Here is a 20,529-nt window from a genome sequence, read left to right on the forward strand (position 1 = left end):
TATTTAGTCTCCACTTTCCTCCCTAATCTGTAATTGCCTCTCTGGCTCCACCGCTAACTGTATTACAGAAAAAAAAAAAAACATAAAAAATTACTAATGTTCTGCGTCTTACACTTTACATGCCAGAAACTTGCCTACAGCACTTATTCATTGTTGCTCTTACAGTTGTGTAAATTGCTTCCTTGTCCTCATTTGTAAGTCGCTTTGAATAAAAGTGTCTGCTAAATGACTAAATGTAAACTAAAACCATAAAAAACATTATTATCTTGTTATGGTGAAACAAAAAAAATAGAGTCCAGATATGTCCAGATAACTAGAAAACTAAGCTGATGTCATGATTACCAGCGATCGTATTCCATTAGATCGCTGGTTCTCACTCACCATAACCTTGGACTACAATTCCACCATTGTTGGACTACATATTCATACATGCACTTCGCCCAGACACACATGCTTACTCATCTAGACTTATTACATTCACACCACCTGAGGATTGTTAGAGACTGATTGCCCACACTATTTAAGCCACACACTCACCCATTCAGTTTGCAGAGTCTTGTTTATCTTTAGATGACATTACAACGTGTTACTCCTGTCTAGTTTTCCTGTGTTTCAACCTAGCCTTGTATTCTTGTTCTCCCTGCCTGCCACCTGTCTTTTTGACCTCTCGCTTGTTACCGATTACGATTCTGGACTGCCTACACATACCCGTTTGCACTTGTATTGACCATTGCTTGTCTGACGACAAATAAACCTGCATTGTGGATCTTACCCCAGTTGTTTGTGTCATCTCCCCTTGGTTACAGCTGAACACCGATATTATGCCTATCACAATTTTTTTTAAGATGTAAAATATATGATTAATTAAATTACAACTTTTTTTTGCAAGCATCATAAGAAATTTTAGAGTTGAACTAAAATAAAAGAGCATGTGGAAATATATGTTGGCTCTAAGTTACAGTTCATCGTCATTGTTCAAAAACTTCCTCGTTTTAATCCAGTCGCGAAAAAAGCAAAACAAATAAACTACCAATAAACCGAAAGGATGATGTCATCATTTCAACAGCTTGAGATTCCGGTGCGCAAAACAACTTGCCGATCTGTAATCTAATCAGCCACAAGCATGAGCAGAGTAATTATTTTTCTGTAAAAAGAACAAAGAAAAACTGTTTGTTCCCAAAATAACTGTACCTTTAAGCATCTGACGGCATTCTTGTTACCCCAATGCTTTGTTTACGGTGCAAGTTGCCATTATATAAAAGCCACCATGAGGCTCCGACTCTTTTGTTTGCAGTTTCTGTCTTTTTTTTTTTTTTACTTTGCCTTGCTGTGTGGGCTGCTTTATTTAATTCCCTATATTCATTAGGGACTGACAAGTGAGGCCAGTGTGTTATTACCTCGGGGACACTCAAAGGTCCAACACAAAGACTGTTTTCGGCATAGCACCTGTAGTATGTAGTACACACCAATCTGTGAAAGCCCAGGAGAGATAAAGCATCGCCTTCATAGAGACCACGGTCATGTCCTCCCATGCGTTTTGACTGTTTTGGTGCAGAACGAAATGCTGCCGCAGACATTTGATGCTTGTAAAGGAGTAAGAATGTTAATTACTGAATATAACAAAATGTGCCTTCCATCGTCTAACGTTCAAGGCTGTGGTGGAGCGGAAAGACGGGTTTTACATGAGTACAAATGGAGATTCTTGAAGCATTAGAATGAAGGTCTGCAAATTGTTTGTAAAAGCATTCTCATGTAATCTGACACACTGAAATCAATGTATCAGTTTATATAATAATGATTTCACAAAAAAAATCTCAATTAAAACATGCAAAAGCCATCTGAAATTAATATTTTTTAACTTTCTCTGTACATGTGTACACACACCGGCCACTTTATTAGGTACACCTGTCCAACTGCTCGTTAACGCATATTTTTAATCAGCCAATCCAATGGCAGCAACTTAATGCAACCGAGCATCAGAATGAGGAAGAAAGGTGATTTAAGAGATTGAACATGGCATGATTGTTAGCGCCAGATAAGCTGGTGTGAGGATTTCAGAAACTGCTCGTCTACTGGAATTTTCACACACAACCATCTCCAGGGTTTACAGAGAATGGTCTGAAAAGTAGAAAATATCCAGTAAGGGGCAGTTCTTTGGGCGCAAATGCCTTGTTGATGTTAAAGGAGGTTGGCCAGACTGGTTTGAGTTAATAGAAAGGCAACAGTAACTCAAATACCCACTCATTAATTGAGGTATGGAGAAGAGCATCTCTGAATGCACAATATTTCCAACCTTGAGGCAGATGGGCTACAGCAGCAGATGACTACACCGGGTGCAACTCCTGTCAGCAAAGGCTCACCAAAATTGGACAATAGAATACTGGAAAAACGTTGCCTGGTCTAATAAGTCTCAATTTCTGCTGCAACATTCGGATGGTAGGGTCATTATTTTGCAGCAACAGCATGAAAGCATGGATCCATCCTGCTTTGTATCAACAGTTCAGGCTGGTGGTGGTGTAATGGTGTAGGGGATATTTTTTTGGCACACTTTGGGCCCACTAGTGGCAATTGGGCATTGTTAGCTTCAACGCTAGTTCGTTCAACAACAAATGTTTATATCAATGACAAATGTTTATCTCAACGACAAAAGTTTATCTCAACAACAAAATTTTATATCAACAACAAATGTTTATCTCAATGACAAATTTTTACATGTAAAGTATATATATATCTGCTCCAATATTTGCACAACATCTGAAGTGTACTGATCGGTATTACGGTTTCTTCTCCTGTCTTGTCTGTCCTGTCTTACTTGCACTAAATGTTGCACAAACCACACTTTGCGCATTTATTCATATATTTATTTTTTATAATCTTATTTTTATTTAATTCTCTAGATTTTTTTTATAGTAGTGCACAGTGTTATGTTGTCAATTTATGTTGTTTGATGTAGCACCTTGATCCTGGAGGAACATTGTTGAGTTTCACTGTTTACTGCTTTGTATATTGTTGAAATGACATTAAAGCTATCTTGACTTGACTTGACTTGTACAAAAGTTTTGTTGCTGGATCGTCAAATGCAACTAGGTTTCTGGCCATGAATGATGCTATTTCCTGATAGCAACAGAGTTTGAAAACATTGAAGATACAATGCTAAAACTGCACAAAATCATGAACATAACTCTAAATGGGTCCTCAGCAATACAGCAAAAGGTGCAAACATTTATTCAAAAGGACGGCAACATCAAAGCTCCAAAAAAAGCTCAATTTATTAAAGTAAAATGTTTCGAGAATAACGTCTGAGCCTGTGTTCGAAACGTTACACACTTTGTCTCAGCCTTTTTAATTTATTAAATTTTGTATTTATTTTATTTTATTTATTTGTTTTGGAGCTTTGGTGCCACCTTTTTGAATACATTTTTGCCACATTTGCTAAACAAATTTAGTCCAAATGCAATTGTTCGACTGCAAAAAAAAAAAAAAAGTTTTCTTGCAAACCAAACCACACTTTTACACAAGACTTGACGCCAAGCAATGCTAGCACATTTCTAAAAAGTCTATGATTATCAACATAGATACTATTCATGATTTTAGAGTGGAATTCAGCATGTTGTAAGCCTTACATCACCATTTCATCACTACTTTCCAAAATGTAACTTGCAGCTTCCTGATTTTAATGGAAGGTAGCATCTGTCCCTGGCAAAACGGCAATCAACTGATGTGCTTTACTAAAAATACATGATTATGAAAACAACTCGGCGGATGTGTCAGGAAATTCAAGTGCCAGTTCCGAGGTAGTCAGACGATCTGCGCTGCTTTTTTTTTGCCTTTGAACTTGCCAAGATTTCTGATTGCTGCCTTGGCCTGCACTACGGCACACAGCGAGGGTTTTCGCTCAACACTTCGCTATTTCCATCAGAATTGATGTACAGACTCCGATTCGTCATCAAAGGCTGTCAAGACTGTCACATGTTCTGAGGTTTGTTTTATCATCTGTAGGCTTTGATAAGCATTCAGTAGTGGGAATCTGCTGAAACGACTGGGTTTCCAGAAACACACACACAGACTGTACACAAGAGCAACACCGGCTAACGTTATTAATATGTTAAGAGGCCGCAAGCGGGGAGAAAAATCTATCACTTTCTTTCCTCAGGAGATGAAAGAAAAATGGTGAATCTGTTTTACTCTGTGTTTTCTGAGAGCAGATTCAGTTTAGACTCGAAAAGCTTTTGCCCAAGGAGTTGCGACAGAAGGCAATTCTAGCGTACTGTGCGAAAAATAGCATGTAATGCACTGTCACACACTTGCTTTGAATTGTGATTATGTTGCAGGTTTGGCTCCGTCTATAGTTATCCTTATTTTTGTTTATTTTTTAAACATTAAGGAAATTAATACAATCCATTTGGTTGTAAATTCAGTAAATAAATAAATGTTTTTGAAAATAACATGTTGTGTTGCAGGGTTTAACCGTACTTTGGTAGTATCGTGATACTATGCCTCCAAAATACTGGCGGTGCCACTGTAGTTTGTAAATGGTATTGTCATTAACGTTCTATCTACAATAGATAATGTTGCACGAGGAAAAGTCACTAAAATGCTCACAGGTTTGTGCAACATTAGACCATTTTATTTGAATAGTCTGTGGAGCCCTTTAAGGTTGCACAATGTGTTAAATTCACACATTTTAAGGTAGCCTATTGCACGTTTTCTGACGCTTCAGGTCGACTCTGAATCAGTTCATTTCTGCTCCTGTCAATATGATTTAGTAGCTACAAAAACTGTGACAATCTTTTGAAGAGAGCGACTCACAACGTTAAATTTTTAATTAATTACCTGAAAAAATAAAAAATAAATAAATAAATACAAAAAAAAAAAGAATAAATACTGGAAACATTGAAACTGTATTGAAATGTGTCTGTATGGAAAAATGCTATTTTTGTAACTAATTTTAGTTGGTATAATCTGTATCTTTATTTAAATGTAATTTTTGTTGGTCAGTTATCTAAAAAATACACAAAAAGAATGAATACATTTTAGGTGAGTTGACGTGCAAATAATTTATCAATAATAAGGTATTTAATTCAAGTTGGCCTATTATAACATATACAATATAGTATTTCTGACAATTTTCTTTATTTCATGGATTTGAGTTACGAATTACAGTATCGCAATACTAGGTATCATGATACTTCAGCTGGTATAGTATCGTAACATGAATTAATGGTATCGCGACAACCCTATATACACTGTAAAAATGCTGTATTCTACACAATTCCTTTATATTGTCCCAACACAAATTGATTGACTGAATTTTTTGGACAGATTTAAGTAAATTGAATGTAAAACAATTGAGTTGTCCCCCTTAAAAATTAAGAATTGTGTTGATTCAATTAATTTGTATCTACAGTTTGTATCATATGTAAATATGTCATTTGAACAATCAGTAATAAGTCATTTTTTGTGTGTACAGTATTTAGCATATATTTAGTATATAGAATTTACACATACATTGTAGATATATATTTTAATTGTAAATATTTTAGGACTATACATATATACACACACACACATATATATATATATATTAATTGTAGATGTTTTAAGACTTTTGAGTCAATGAAAAAAGATAAATATAGTCTGAATATAATTAACATTTACAGATATCAAATATTAATTCATTAATTTTCTTGTCGGCTTAGTCCCTTTATTAATCTGGGGGCGCCACAGCGGAATGAACCGCCAACTTATCCAGCAAGTTTTTACGCAGCGGATGCCCTTCCAACTGCAACCCATCTCTAAGAAACATACACACACACACACACACACACACACACACACACACACACACACACTCATATACTACGGATATATTACCTGTACCAAATGTTTTTGGACTGTGGGGGAAACCGGAGCACCCAGAGAACATGCGACCTTCTTGCTGTGAGTCGAACGTGCTACCCACTGTGCCACTGCGTCGCCAGATATTAAATATTAATATCTTGTCATATTCATTTTAAATTAACATATTTATAACATTGTCGTTTTATATTAATTTAGATTTTTGATCTTTAGTTTTTGTGTTTGTTTTTGAGGTACGTTATCGAGACAAAACATACATTTCAAATAAAAAGAATAAAAACATTAATCAAAACCAAAATCCAAAACATACTGAAAAATAATAAATAAACAATTCAGGGGCAAAATAATGAAAACACTATTAACATTTTACATTAGAACAACTATTTTGAATAAAATAAATATAATATAATATAATATAATATAATATAATATAATATAATATAATATAATATAATATAATATAATATAATATAATATAATATAATATAATATAATACTTGTTCAAAACCAGACTCATTTTATTGTAACTGCTTAAACACTGTGTGAAGAGAAAGAGAAAAGAAAAGAAAAAAAATAATAATAAAAAGCATGTGTATGAGAGGGACACTCAGCACATTTTCAAGGTTACAGTCCTTCCTGTCACATAAAGATATAAAGTTTATGAGCTTTAGCGTTTCCTTTGTGCTATAAATGTGGATGTGTAAAATAAGGCATCTCCTCGAGCCCAGAGGGCAGAAAGCCCATCGTTCATGTTCGGTAATGTGCAACCTCAATCTCCAGACACAGATGACTAAATGATTGCTCTGTAAATTCAACAAGACCTTTTTTGCCTGCCCTGTGATTTTATAGAAAGAGACAATCTGCGGTGCATCATCGTCATTCAAACACGTCTGTAAGTCAAACTGAGGCCTTTGAGTCAAGGTTTGGCTAGTTAACATTGTCTAAATTGGCAAAGCTATTTAGCTGAAGCAAAATGAGGCAAATTGAACAATTCCCTTTGTTTTTATGTGCCGTTAATTAGCAAGCTAACAACTTAACCTCAAAACTTAGCATAGGGCTAACTGTTTAAAACACATTTTAATAACAAGATGCGTTTTTAAATAGGTAAAAGTGTGAATGGGTGTGTATGGAAGTTTCCCAGAGATGGGTTGCAGCTGAAAGGGCATCTGCTGCATAAAAATGTGCTGGATAAGTTGGTGGTTCATTCCGCTGTGGCGACCCCGGATTAATAAAGGGACTAAGCCGACAAGAAAATGAAGGAATGAATGAGAACAGTTAAGGCTATATTTAGATAGCTAAAAAGCTAATAGCTTGGCCTATTGGCGTAAAAATGCTAAATGGTTAAGGATGGTTAGCTAGGACAAGATCTAATGATAGCAGATTTTTTTTTTAAAGTACATAGCCTACTGAAAATTCAATCAGTTAAAACTTATTTGCACATAGCAAGCTAACATCTTAGTATTTTAGCTTAGCATAGTGCTAACTGGTTTAAGCATTTTTGTTAAAGTAGAACAAGATTTTATAATGACCAGATACATTTTTAAACAGGTACTAAATGACCAGGGAAACAGTTTAACATATGAAAATAGAGAGCTAACAGCTTAGCATCTTGGGTCAGCGTAACAGTGACTGGTTAAAACAGTTTTAATGATTTATGAGGGAAGTGAGTGAAACTGTTAAGTGTTTAACATATATTTGAAAATTGCAAGCTAACAGCTTACCTTAGCATAACATTCATGCCATATGGTTTAAACGATACTTGAAGATAACAAGATACCTGCTTATTTTTAGGGTAGCTAATTAATTAAAACCTGATGAAAACAACAACAGCTATCATATTTGTAAAGATTTTACTGGTTATAATGGAAATTGTCAAATCTGTAACTGTTTGTCTTATATTTGTGGCATGTTAAAACATATATTCTAATGGAATATATCCAAAACCACATTAGAAACAGTAGTATGTGTGTATACTGAATTTATTGGTAAAAATGTGGTGGTTTATAACAGTATTTGTAGTTGAAACTATTAATACTTTAAGGTTTGCTAGCCTAATACTGTAGTATTTTGCTAACATTCAATAAAAAATATGACTGGAACAAGTTAACATGATAACAAACCATGTTTTTTCTGTTGGTACTCATGGCTAACTTTCTTTAGTCTTTTCTTTTTTTTTTTTAAGTGTAGTGAAGCACTAGGGTGAATTGCATTGTGGGACAGAAACCGGTACCTTCTTTTGATGAGCGGCAAACTGAGAATATACATGACAAATCAAGAAAATCATTCCTGCTCTTTCCTGCGTGTGTTTTCGGGAGAGTTAATTAAATGTGTGACTCTTTTTTTGTCTCAATTCTGTTATCTTCTCCAGCGCTCTATGCCGTCTTTGTTAAGTTATTCATTTCACACGTCTACAGTCACTCAGTCAGACACCGTCTGGATAATAATAATAATATAAAAAAGAAGATATAAAGTCCTTATCAGGCCCCAATGATCTAAATATAATCTGTGTGAGAAGGACCAAAACAGTGGGGAAACGTGAAGATAAGCGGTCGAGCCGAAAAACACACTCACACACGCGGCTGAAATCTCTTTATTCTCTAGTCTTTAGTCTCTAGTGAATAGCTGTGGTCACCTGAAGGCAAGCTCCATTCCTCAATGACAAAACAAATCCCCACACAACCAAGAAAAATAGCCAAGAAAGAATTTCAAAATAACACACAGTGATCCAAAGGCAGCGGTCCCAGTGCTGCTCGCTCGCTTTTTTATTTTGGTTTTGTTTTTTCTCTCCTCAGAGCCAAATAAAAGAGAATGTAAAACTACTTTGTCAAGGTTAGTTAGCCACTCGAGTGGATGTCAAATATCAGTTTTACTTGGTTTAATGAATGTAGAAACCCATGTTTCCATTGGGCTGAAAGTATCAAGCTAATCTGAACTCATTAACAATGTTAAATAAAACATGAAACTGTGTTTACAAAGCTTTAAAAGATGTGTAACGAGATATTACCAAATCAGACTGACTAATTTGTAGCTCTTAAATTTTTCTCTCATTTAAGTGGAGATGAAAAAGTGCTAATATTAATATTTATATTATAATTTATAATATAATATTAATATATTTTTTATTCATTTAGATTTACATTTTTGGCATTTGAACCTTTTTTTTTACTTTGCCACAGTCAAATAATACAGAATGCTCTCTTTTTACCACCTATGTTACCTTAAATGCTCAGTTTTTCAGCAAAAAATAGTATCAATAATCAACAAGGTTAAGCTTAAACGAATGCTTAAATGTTTTTGAGTAGGAACTGAATTGAAAAGGCAAATGGATTAGCATATGCTTGAAGATAGTAGGCTAATAGTTTAGCCTTAGCATAATGATAACATGATAAACATTTCTGATCAGCAAGAACAAAATATCATGAAAACCAAGATATCATGATAACAAGCTATGTTTTAGACACTGAATGCAAATGCTAATAGTTTAGCACAGATCTCAACCTAACAGCTACAGCATGTATAGTTCTTGAGCATAGCTTTAATAGGTTCAAATAAAGCTTAGCAAGAACAGTCAACATGAGCATTAGCATAAAGAAAAGGTACTGAATGAAAATGCTAACCATTTAGCATCAATTTTAAGATCTCAACCTAACAGCTACAGTATATATTTCTTTAGCATAGCTTTAACTAGTTAAAATAAAGCTGGTTTCGCTAGAACAAACAAACAAACAAACATGAGCTTTTAGCATAAAAAAAGATTCTGGATGAAAATGCTAATGATTAAACATAAATGTAAAGATTTTAACCCACAGTTTTAAATAAAACTGGTTTAGTTAGAGCAAGATTACATGATAACAAGCCCTCCGTATAATGATAACATGATTAAATCTGATTCCTGATAAGCAAAAATTAAACCCCGATACCAAGCATTGTTTTTCAAAAGTTACTAAATGACGGTTTAGCATAACTTTAAAGGTATCAACCTATCATTTTAATTGCTTAACATATAACTGATTTAGCTGACCAAGATATCATGACAACAAGCTTTAGCATAATGATAACAGAATCAATTATTAACAACAACAAGATTTCAAAAACAACGGTTTTCAAAAGGCACTGAAAGAAAATTATTTCCTATAACAGTTTAGCAAAAATGAAAACATCTCAACCTAACTAAACCACTTAAAATTTAGCTGAACAAGATAACATGGTATCGAGTTTTAGCATAACGGTAACACAATTAAATACATTATTAGCAAGAACAAGATTTCAAAATAACAAGCTTCTTTTTCAAAAGGTACTGAATGAAAATGCTAACGTTAGCATGATTTTTAAAGATCTCAACTTAACATAGCTTTAACTGCTTAAAATCAAACTGATTTAGCTAAACAAAATGTGATAAGTTTTATCATAACAGTAACACGATTAAATAGCCTACATTATTAGCAAGAACAAGATATCAAAATAACAAGCTCAAAAAAACGAACGCTAAAAGTTTATCCCAACCTATTCTACCTTTAAATGGCTGAAATACATCTGGTTTCGTTAGAACAAGATACCATTGCTGCTGAAAAACAGCATATGCTGGTAAGGTATGTTTAAATGCTGGAATGCTGGTCTTTTTGGTTTCAGTGCTGCATTTTCTGGTCTTGATGCTTGTCTCGATGCTTGTCGTGAGACCAGCAAGACCAGCACTGAGACCAGACCAGCATTAAAACCAAAAAGACCAGGATCAAAATCAGCAAAACCAGCATTAAAACCAACAAGACCATCATTGAAACCAGCAAGACCACCAGCATTAAAACATACCTTAACAGCATATGCTGTTTATTTTTTTTTCAGCAGGAATGTTAACAAATTGTTTTAAACAGGCGCTTAATTAAAATGCTAATGGTTTAGGATATATTTAAAGACAACAAGCTAACATCTTACCCCTTAAAGGGCTTCTAGGTTACCCCTTTTTTCAGATTTAATACAAGGCTTTTGCGTCTCTAGAATGTGTATATAAAGTTTCAGATCAAAATACCCATTAGATTTTTCATTATACCTTTTACAAGATGCTGTTTTATACTGATTTCCAGAAGGGCGTGGTTTTGTCCTACTGCGCCTTTAAGACGAGTCTTTCCCGCCCACTATTTCTACATGCCTCCTCCCTCAGCTGCGTCAGACAACAGACAGACTTAAAGGAAGAAAGTCTCACGTAGCGTTTGTGAGATACTACAGCGCGCACACACACACACACACACACAGGCAGGCAGGCAGGCAGGCAGACAGACAGAGCGCGCTTAGCTTAGTTAAGGCTAACCTCAAGTACTGTGTGGATATCTGTTATGCTAATGTACAAAATAAACCTGATTTAACTTCCACAAACCGGGATTGAAGCGTCTTCTTTTATAATTGTTCTGACACACGGCTGTGCTGATGAAGTAAAGCTGAAGTAAAACGCTGTAATTAATTACACACATACTCTGTTTTAAAACACTTTAAACATGTGAAACTTACTCTTAATCACATTTGATGATGATTGCTGATCCTAGCGAACAGAACAGACCTTTTATTCCCGGTTGCTTTGCGTATGTCTGCCTGGTCTTGTTGACATATACACGTGACTACCGGAACATGTTAATGCGCGCAGCTGTCAATCAATTCGGTGGGCGGGAGGATCGCACACCTACATAATGGTGCGATCGATTTGAAAACAGCTCCAATTGGCCGACCCTTTTTTTTGTAGTTAAACTGAAAAAAAAGGACTGGGTGTGTTCATATCACCCCAGTATGACGGTCTATACACTATACCAACACACAGATCTATCCAAACAGCTTGAAAAGTAGATTTTTTACCATAGGTGCCCTTTAAGCCCAACAAAAAAACTCTGATTATTGATGGTATCATGTAAGCGAAGACTAATTTAAAGGTATAAAATTGATATGTAAGGCACTTTTATGACTTCTTAATATATGTTTCACTTATCTAAACTAGTCACAACCACGAAAAATGAAGAACAGGTCCAAATTACGCATCGCAATCCAACTACAGACATTTATTAGGAATGTAAATAGAGGTCAATGCTAGTTTTGCATTATCTTTAACCCACAAGGCTAGTTTTAACTTTCCTGACAAAGAAAAGTGTGAGTCTGCCTCCAATAAAGCTCTCTGTCTCATTTTCTCCTTCTATCTGTCCCAGATTCGAATACCTCCAGGAGAGAGAGTTGATATCTGCTCTGCGGACTGATAATGTAAATTATGAATGCTCAGTTATGACAGGTGCGCGGAGAGCAATTGGAAACTGGTCCGCGGTGGAACAAAGCGGCCCGAGCTTGTATTTCCATCCCTCATCTTTTCCACGCCACCAAATTTTATTTACTTTGAAACCCAACCAAGACTAAGATTGAAACGGAACATAAAAATGTAAATGCGCAAGTTTCCTCCCCCCCCCCCAAAAAAAGCTTGGCTTACGAGCACTAACATCTTACCAGCGGTTCAGCTGAAGGTGAAGATGATGAATAACTCCATATGTTAAATTATTACGCTCATAACCAAATACACGCGTTTTCTAGACGCGAGCGATGTAACTCATGTGTGTCAACAGTAAAAACGCCATGTTGCAATACATCAAATCGTAACATTTTAGCTGCAGTTTCCATATAAACCTCTCTTGTTGTTTCCCTTCCACAATCCTCACTTCATCATGTGGAGAAACGATAATTGCTTTTTTTTTTTTTTTTTTGATGAACGTCATTATTACATTAAGCTTATCTCTATTGGAACTGGATTTAGATTTGTTGTGGCTTTAAAATCTGTCAAACGGTCTTAAAATGAGGAAATAATGGCTTTGTTTTTAAGATGGAATTTGATCAGAAAAGGTCAAAGTCTTGACCTGCAGCTGCTGCAAGGAATTGCTTGAAAATTTCACATTAGGTTAAACGAGTTAAACATAAACAACTGAAGAAAAACTCAAGTATATTGTAAAATGTACAACGATAAGCTTAGTTTATAGATTTTTTTCAGGAAATCATGACCTATTTAATATAGTTGCTCAGAAAATGGAAAAAAAAGTCAAGAAAAAAGTGATTTTTGGTGCATCGATCTATATCTAATAACCAGTGGAACAAATGGAAAGTTTTCTTTAATTTATTTTATGCCTACATTAAAAAGTTCACTGTAAATGATTAATTTTACTTAATTACTTGTGGGTTTGTTTTATTTATTTTGGTTTATTCTGTTAAATGCTCCTAAAATAAAGACATAATTGGTGTTTTTAGATTTTTTTTACATGAAGATGGAATTTGATTCTAAATGTTAAAGTAAAATTTTTTTATTTGGGAATTTTTAGTAAATTTCATGTTTAATTAAACAAGAACATTTCAAGTACAAAGAAAGAAGAAATGATGAGTTCAGATGCAAAAACCTCTAATGGCCCATTTCCACTGTATGGTACCGTATCGCTTTTTGGGTACCCTTTTAAATACACAGCCGAGACATTACACCGTAATATTATATACATAAAATAACAAGCCATGGTCGACCCAAGCTCAAACAAACCTTTTCGCCATCTTGATGAACAGCCACTAAGCCAAGAAGAGCAGATTCTACCCTGTGCCTCCTTGCTTTTTTACAAGTTTTACTTGTTTTACTTACTTTACATGTGTGTGTCTATATTTGAAATATAAAAACTTCTTGAGCTCATGATAATAATCTGTGCATGATTATTAAAGTGCTTCAGACATCTGACCCTGTCAGAAACTAACAAATGCGAGACTGTTGTGTGAAAAAACAAAGCAGAAGCCGGAAAAAACAAAGAAGCAAATCATTTTTTTAGCAACCTAAACCATGAACAAACTGCCATGTTCAACTATTATCATCACATTTTGGACTATTATGAATTTGGAATGACGGAAATACTTTCTAACAAAGGTTACATGTGCTGGTGAAGATTAAAGATAGGGGTGAGAGGTTTGCACTGACTGGTATATGTTGTCTGTTGTTTTTGAACCCAAACAAGGACTAAATGTATGCTGTGTGTAGTTTCTTCTCTATTTAGTAATATATCAGAGACTGTAAGGGTCTGTATGTGTTCACATACATTCTATTTATTTATTTATTTATTTGCTATAACTGCAGACACTACTGTAGGCTATTTCGCATTATCATCGATCTGCAGTTATAATCAAATCATGTTCATGGAAAGGTTAATAATATACATTTATACAGAGGTATTTATGTGTATAAATCATCTGTTTTGTGAGAAGTGCTTCTCATAAGATATATGAATGACCCATAGGGTTTTACATGTAGACCTTTCTGACATACACCACGCCCACCAAAAGGGTTCCACTGGTACCCTTGAAACGTAAGCCTGACAAGGGTGACCCATACCGACCCACACCACTCAGTGGAAACGAGTTATAAATGCCATCTGTAATTTTCTTTTGAATTTAGCATTTTTATCAGGGTTCTCGTTTCATAGACTAATCAAGCAACAAATTGTTCGATTTCATAATTATTTTTTTAAAGTATAACATTAACTAAAACAAGGATATGCATTAATAAGATGGGGTTGTGGAAGCAAATTTGTAATTCGAATTGTGTTCAGAGCTCCGTAGTTTAAAATACACTAACCGCCAGTTAAACTATATATATATATATATATATAAGATAACACACACAGCTGTCTAAATAAATAAGCTATAAAATACACAAAGAAAAAAAGCACAAGAAAGAATGCCACTTTGAAAAGTATTTTATCAGCCTGCTTTAATTTAAGAAAAGTTATTTATGATTTTTTTTGTTATAAAAAATTAGAGTTAGCCTACTAGAGAAATTTTATGTTGGAGCGGGATCTGAGCGGTAATGGTTTACCAGCGGGCGTGAGTGGAATGTTAACAGATCGCTTGCTTTGGGCAGTTAACGACTGAGTGGAGCGCACGACCGTGGAGTGAATGCTTCACACCGCTTAGCTCCACTCACATGCTCTGTCTGCAACAGTATATCAGTTCAGTATGTTCACTATATTACATAACTGCCCCCTGCTGGTCATGTCTTTCTTGTGTTAGTTTTTGTGCTGTGCGGCGCAGTACTGCAGCACTGCATGTGGTCATGTTCATTCACTCCCGCATACATCTGTGTGTGTAGGTTCAGTAATTTGTTTTTTTTTTTCAAAAAAATAAGTAATTTCTATGGTCTTTAAACTAAAATAAACAAACAAACAAACAAAGAAGGCTGAGAAAATTTATTTTCGACTAAATTCGATTGAATTTCCAGACAGCACAGGTTTTTGCATCGGAACTCCTCAAATATAGTTTTTATAAGAAAACTTAATAAGAAAAAAAAAATCTTTTTCATTATTATTAATTTTTACAGTGAGTGTACATCACTAAAAACTACTAAATCTCATTACATCTTCATCTAAAGGGTGATAATTATCCCAATAAGCTTACCAAATAAATAATTTGAACAAATAAACATGATTTTTTAGGGTAAAAGAGTTCACAGAAATATTTATGGAAGCAGCCAAAATGACTACATATGATTGTTGACAGCACAATAATAATAATAAAAAAAAACACTAATTGATTTATTTTTTATATTATAAATGGATAAAAATGGATAAAACAAATATGAAGAAAAAATATTTTTTAGAGCAAACTTTTCAAATAATAGGAGCCAGCAATGAATAATTAATTTAATTTTTTTTTTTTTATATATCTAATACATTAAAAAAAAAAAAGGAAATAAAATGTTTCACATTTTGCTCAATTTGCTCTGGGTTTATTTCTTCAAACATAATTAAACATTTAGGAAATAAGAGATAGATCAATAGATCAAAGGATAATAGATCAAAGTATTTGCTAGTTAATTTCACATGAAATTAAGTAAAAACACGAAGTACAAACTAAAATAGCTTGTAAAACACTCCAATAATCTTAGTTTATTCCTTTCTTATTATATTCTAATTCTCATTTTTTTCAAAGCTCTTTAAAGAAAGGGTATGTTTTTTTTGTGTTAAGGTGGTAATTTATACTAATTTATAACTCCAAAATTGACAGTACACTTCACAAAAAATGAGTTGAATTAAACATGAACACCTTGAATTAGAGAAACAGAAAGAATATGTAAAACACTCCATTAATCATAGTTTAATCTTTTTTGTGCATGCATGTGTAGCACTAAAAACTGGGAAAAAGAGAAAGTTTCATAATTATCTGAATAAACTTAAACACATCATTTGAACAATTAAAGGATCATCTTTTCATCTTTTAAGATGAAAGAATTCACTGAAAACTTTCTGAACTAAATGATATGTTGAAACTAAGCAACGAAAAATTGCTTGTTTTGAACTTTAACACTTTCATCTAAAAGATTTGCATTAAAAAAATCTTAATTAAAAAGGTCAGAGAAGGGATTAAAAATGGACAAGAAAAGAAGTGTGCTTGCACTATCCTATATACATACAGCGTTAATTTTTTTATTTACAAAAACACCTTTAACATCTACTACAGTAAATTCGAATTAAATAGTATTACAATTTATAAAAATTGTTTATCAATAATGAAAAACATTATAATTATGTTTACTGACAGTTTAGGAATGAAAGTGTTAGTAAATTGGTTTGCACTTATATACTATTTTGGTGTTTTATTTTTAAATACCATCAAATGATTATTGTGTTACATGCCTGACCTGAATTGGGGGATATAAATCATAGTTAAATTAATAAGATTTTAGTGTATTTTTACAGTAAATTCTGATAATAATAGTTTTTGTTTAGTACTACATGTTGAAGAAACGCTCTGCTGTTAAAATTTTTGAATCCAGTAAGATTTAGTTTAGCTTAGCATAGACCATTGAATCGGATTAGACCATTAGCATCTCTTTCCAAAATTGGAAAAAAATTCTGGATTTACATAATGTAAATTAATTTCCGACGAAAAATAAAGTCGATATTTTTAAGGCCAATATGCCTGACAACGATAATAATCAAGCAACTTTGCTGCCGTACCATGGCTGAAGCAGGCATAGTGATATTACAAGAGCCAAGCTTTAAACAGGAAAATTATTTAGGTCTTTTTTTGAGAGAGATGGTAACGGTCTAATCTGACTCAATGATCTATGCTAAGCTAAGCTAAAAGTACTATCTATCCATAAAAGTCGAGTTGATCTATCATGGTGTCCTGGTTACGATGAACAACAGAAAAACAAAAATGTCAAAAAAATTCATAACACAACCCTAAATTCAAACACAATATGCAAATCTATTCGGTCTTATAGCCAGATGTGAAATAGATGAGAGCTCACCGCGGCAGTGAACACCCTCGTCGTATCCGTCTTCACAGTCTCGAACTCCATCGCAAAGTTTACTGAAATGAACACATCTGCGGGTCCCGAGACACTGGATGTTATTAACAGGACACCTCACTTTTACCTGCCGCAAACCTGGGGAACACAAACACAGACATACTCGTTTTATTTATAGGCAATAATGCTGCAGGCAAAAACCATGTTTTTGAAGCATTTTGGTCATTAGTTTTTTCAGTAAAGTGAACATCCAAAATACACTTTTAACTGTTTATTTTGTTATACTTGATTGATTTGTCTCTTTAGAGTTCAATTATAAAGGCTGTTCTCTCAAAATGAGTAATGAACCTTAACTTCAGCAGCTTTCCAGAGACCAAACTTCATATCTGTATTCTGAAGGTTTTCATAGAGGGATATACATTTTATTCTACAAAAAGTTTTAAAAGTGTATTTATTTCCTGGCTGATCAAAGTATTTTCTGAATTATAATCTGATTAAAAAAGGTAAAATAAACAAATAATGAATATATTATGACAACAAAAAAGTATTTTGTGATACAAATGTATGCGAATAATCACATATTTAATTAAATAATGCCTTATCTGCATATTTGAATTCAACATTTTATAATACCTGTTATGCGAAAAAGTGTGTGCAATTCTTTATGAAATCAATCAGTTGGGGAGGTATATGATGATCATATTTTTATTAACTTTTTTAACCTATTCACCTGAAGCGCCTTAAAACATTTATCATACACCATGGGGAAAAAAAAAGTTGCCATTGATCAAACTTCAAGCAGAATTTGTGAATGTTGTGAATTTTTAATATACTTTCAGGCGGTAATGATGTGCAAAGATAATGACTTTTTTTCAATAAAAAGATTGCTTAAATAGATTTTTATTGAGTCTGCTTTTCAGTTGTAAGAAAACATGCATCAAATGATTTGAGTTTGACATTGAAGCAATTTTCACACAGAAATTGCAAAGCAAATTTTATAAAATGACCAAGAAGTGACAAATAACAGATTCAATTAAACTGCAACGGTAATGACAGTATAAGTGTGAAACTAAAAAATGAAAAATATAAATAGTAGATACATAATATTGCTGATGCTTATTTTATATACAGTAGTTATGTTTCCATCCACCTATTGTTGTGGGTATTTTAGACTAATTGCAAAATTAAAAACGCATAATGGAAATTACAAGAAAATGCACTGAAAAAGCTTAAAAAAAACAACTGTGTATAATCTATTATGGAGACACATATTTACCAAATTATTTTCAAATGATTTTTGTTTCTAAGAAGTAACTATATAAAGATTAATAATAATAATAATAAAAAATAATAATAATAATTAAAGGTCCACAGGCCCTATTGCCCCAAATTAATTAATCAATATATACAGTTAAAGTCAGAATTATTAGCCCCCTTTTGAATTTTTCTTTTTTTCTTTTTCACATATTTCCCAAATTATGTTTAACAGAGCAAGGAATTTTTTTTTACAGTATGTCTGACAATATTTCTTCTTTTAAAGAAAGTCTTATTTGTTTTATTTTGACTATAAAAAAAGCAGTTTTGAATTTTTACATTCATATAAAGGTGAAAATTATTAGCCCCTTTAAGCAAATTTATTTTTCGATAGTCTACAGAATGAACCATCGTTATATAATAACTTGCCTAACTACCTAACCTGCCTAGTTAACCTAGTTAAGCCTTAAAATGTCACTTTAAGCTGTATAGAAGTTTCTAGAAAAATGTCTAGTCAAATATTGTGTATCATCATCATAGCAAAGATAAAAGAAATCAGTTATTAGAAATGAGTTAATAAAACTATTATGTTTATAAATGTGTTGAAAAAATATTTCTGTTAAACAGATATTGGGGAAAAAATAAACAGGGGGGCTAATAATTCTGACTTCAACTGTACAAAAGCTTTAAATTGGAAAATTATCGAAACTCTTTGATAATTTTTGAGTGAGATGCTTACGGTCTAATCTGATTCAATGATCTATGCTAAGCTATAAATAATAATTAAAGGGGTTAATCATTTTGATCTTAAAATGGTTTAAAAAAAACTGCTTTTATTCTAGCTGAAATAAAACAAAAAATAAGACTTTCACCGCAAAAAAAAAAACTATTATAGTAAATACTGTGAAAAATCCCTTGCTCTGTTAAATGTCATTTAGGAATTTTCACTTGGAATATGGAAGTGAGAATTGTGTTCTCTTTGAATCATTGGATGTAAACAGTGCTTTATTCGCCAATGTTTTATATGCTTTTCCCATTCCAGTAAATCCAGACACAATGCTTATTTGCAAAGTCCATTCTATAGTATGTAAATTTGCTGTCGCAATTTTATTTATAAGAACACACAAGCGCATGCTGATCTCCAAAGCACTCCCATTATTACTGATTTTAAGCCTACACTTACTTAAATACACAATACCACACACAATCAGACTACCGGCTAGATTCTGACACTATAAATAACAACAAAACAAACCAAATATGACACAAAGCTGCTAAAAACAAAACAGATGAACGAATAAAACCATCCAAGCTCTTGTTTCTACACTTTATGCATCATAAATACTAATAAAAGCCATAAACTGGAGCCTCATCCTCCTTAACTGGATTCACAAGGGTGTTGTGTATAAATGTGATGAGCAAAGCTATTTTAATATTCAACTCCCAGCACAGTTTCTCCTAAATATGTCTCTTAAGCACTAGAGATTTCAGTCTCTGGCGAATCTCTTGATTGTGGACGGTGTGACATTTCTAGGGTGTCGCCAGGGATAAGAATCACTGCCAAAACAGCAATATTGATTGCCGTCCAGCTTCCAGAAGTGTTGGCCTACAGTACGTCTGTCTCCTTAACTTTCAATTTCCTCATAAATGTTAACCCCACTCTTCCTTTTATTTATTTATTTTTTGGGAGAAAGGCAGTGTATACACAGGTTTCCCCCCCAAAGGCTTTTCCCAATGGGCCTCTGCTCTACTTTTAGAATCTCGGTAAAAAGAGACAAGACGTAATTCGACAAATAGGGGAATTGTTTGAACGTATGGTATTGGTGTACATTTTCATGCTGAAAAAAACACAATAACATAAAACATTTACTTTAGATGCATTCACTTGTTTTGTGAGCATATTGAATTTCTATGAATAATTAATTATCTGGTCGTTTTTGATATGCAAGATATGCTGTAAAAAATCTGCTATTTTACTTATTTTTTAGCACCTGGTGTGCTGGAAAAAAAACGTAAAATAATGCCTGTTAAATAACAGAAATTTACTGTAAAATAAGAGACATTAAATGACAGAAATGTATTGTAAAATAACGTTTGTTAAATATCAGAAATTTACTGTAAAA

General features: G+C 33.4%; 1 protein-coding gene across 3 annotated transcripts in view; it reads right to left on the reverse strand.

Annotated features, from left to right (window-relative positions):
• lrp1ba (low density lipoprotein receptor-related protein 1Ba) overlaps positions 1–20,529 on the reverse strand; it is a 470,228-nt gene that overhangs the window by 355,645 nt on the left and 94,054 nt on the right. For all 3 annotated transcript variants that reach the window (XR_012397830.1, XM_017353408.4, XM_021469578.3), the window contains exon 3: positions 17,153–17,290. Coding sequence is in view for 2 of the 3 variants with exons in the window: in XM_017353408.4 (XP_017208897.1) it covers positions 17,153–17,290 (138 nt within the window). In the remaining variant the exon portion in view is untranslated. The remainder of the gene's footprint in view (positions 1–17,152; positions 17,291–20,529) is intronic.

The sequence above is a fragment of the Danio rerio genome, chromosome 22 (genome assembly GCF_049306965.1).
Source record: "Danio rerio strain Tuebingen ecotype United States chromosome 22, GRCz12tu, whole genome shotgun sequence".
NCBI classification, from domain to species: Eukaryota; Metazoa; Chordata; class Actinopteri; order Cypriniformes; family Danionidae; genus Danio; species Danio rerio.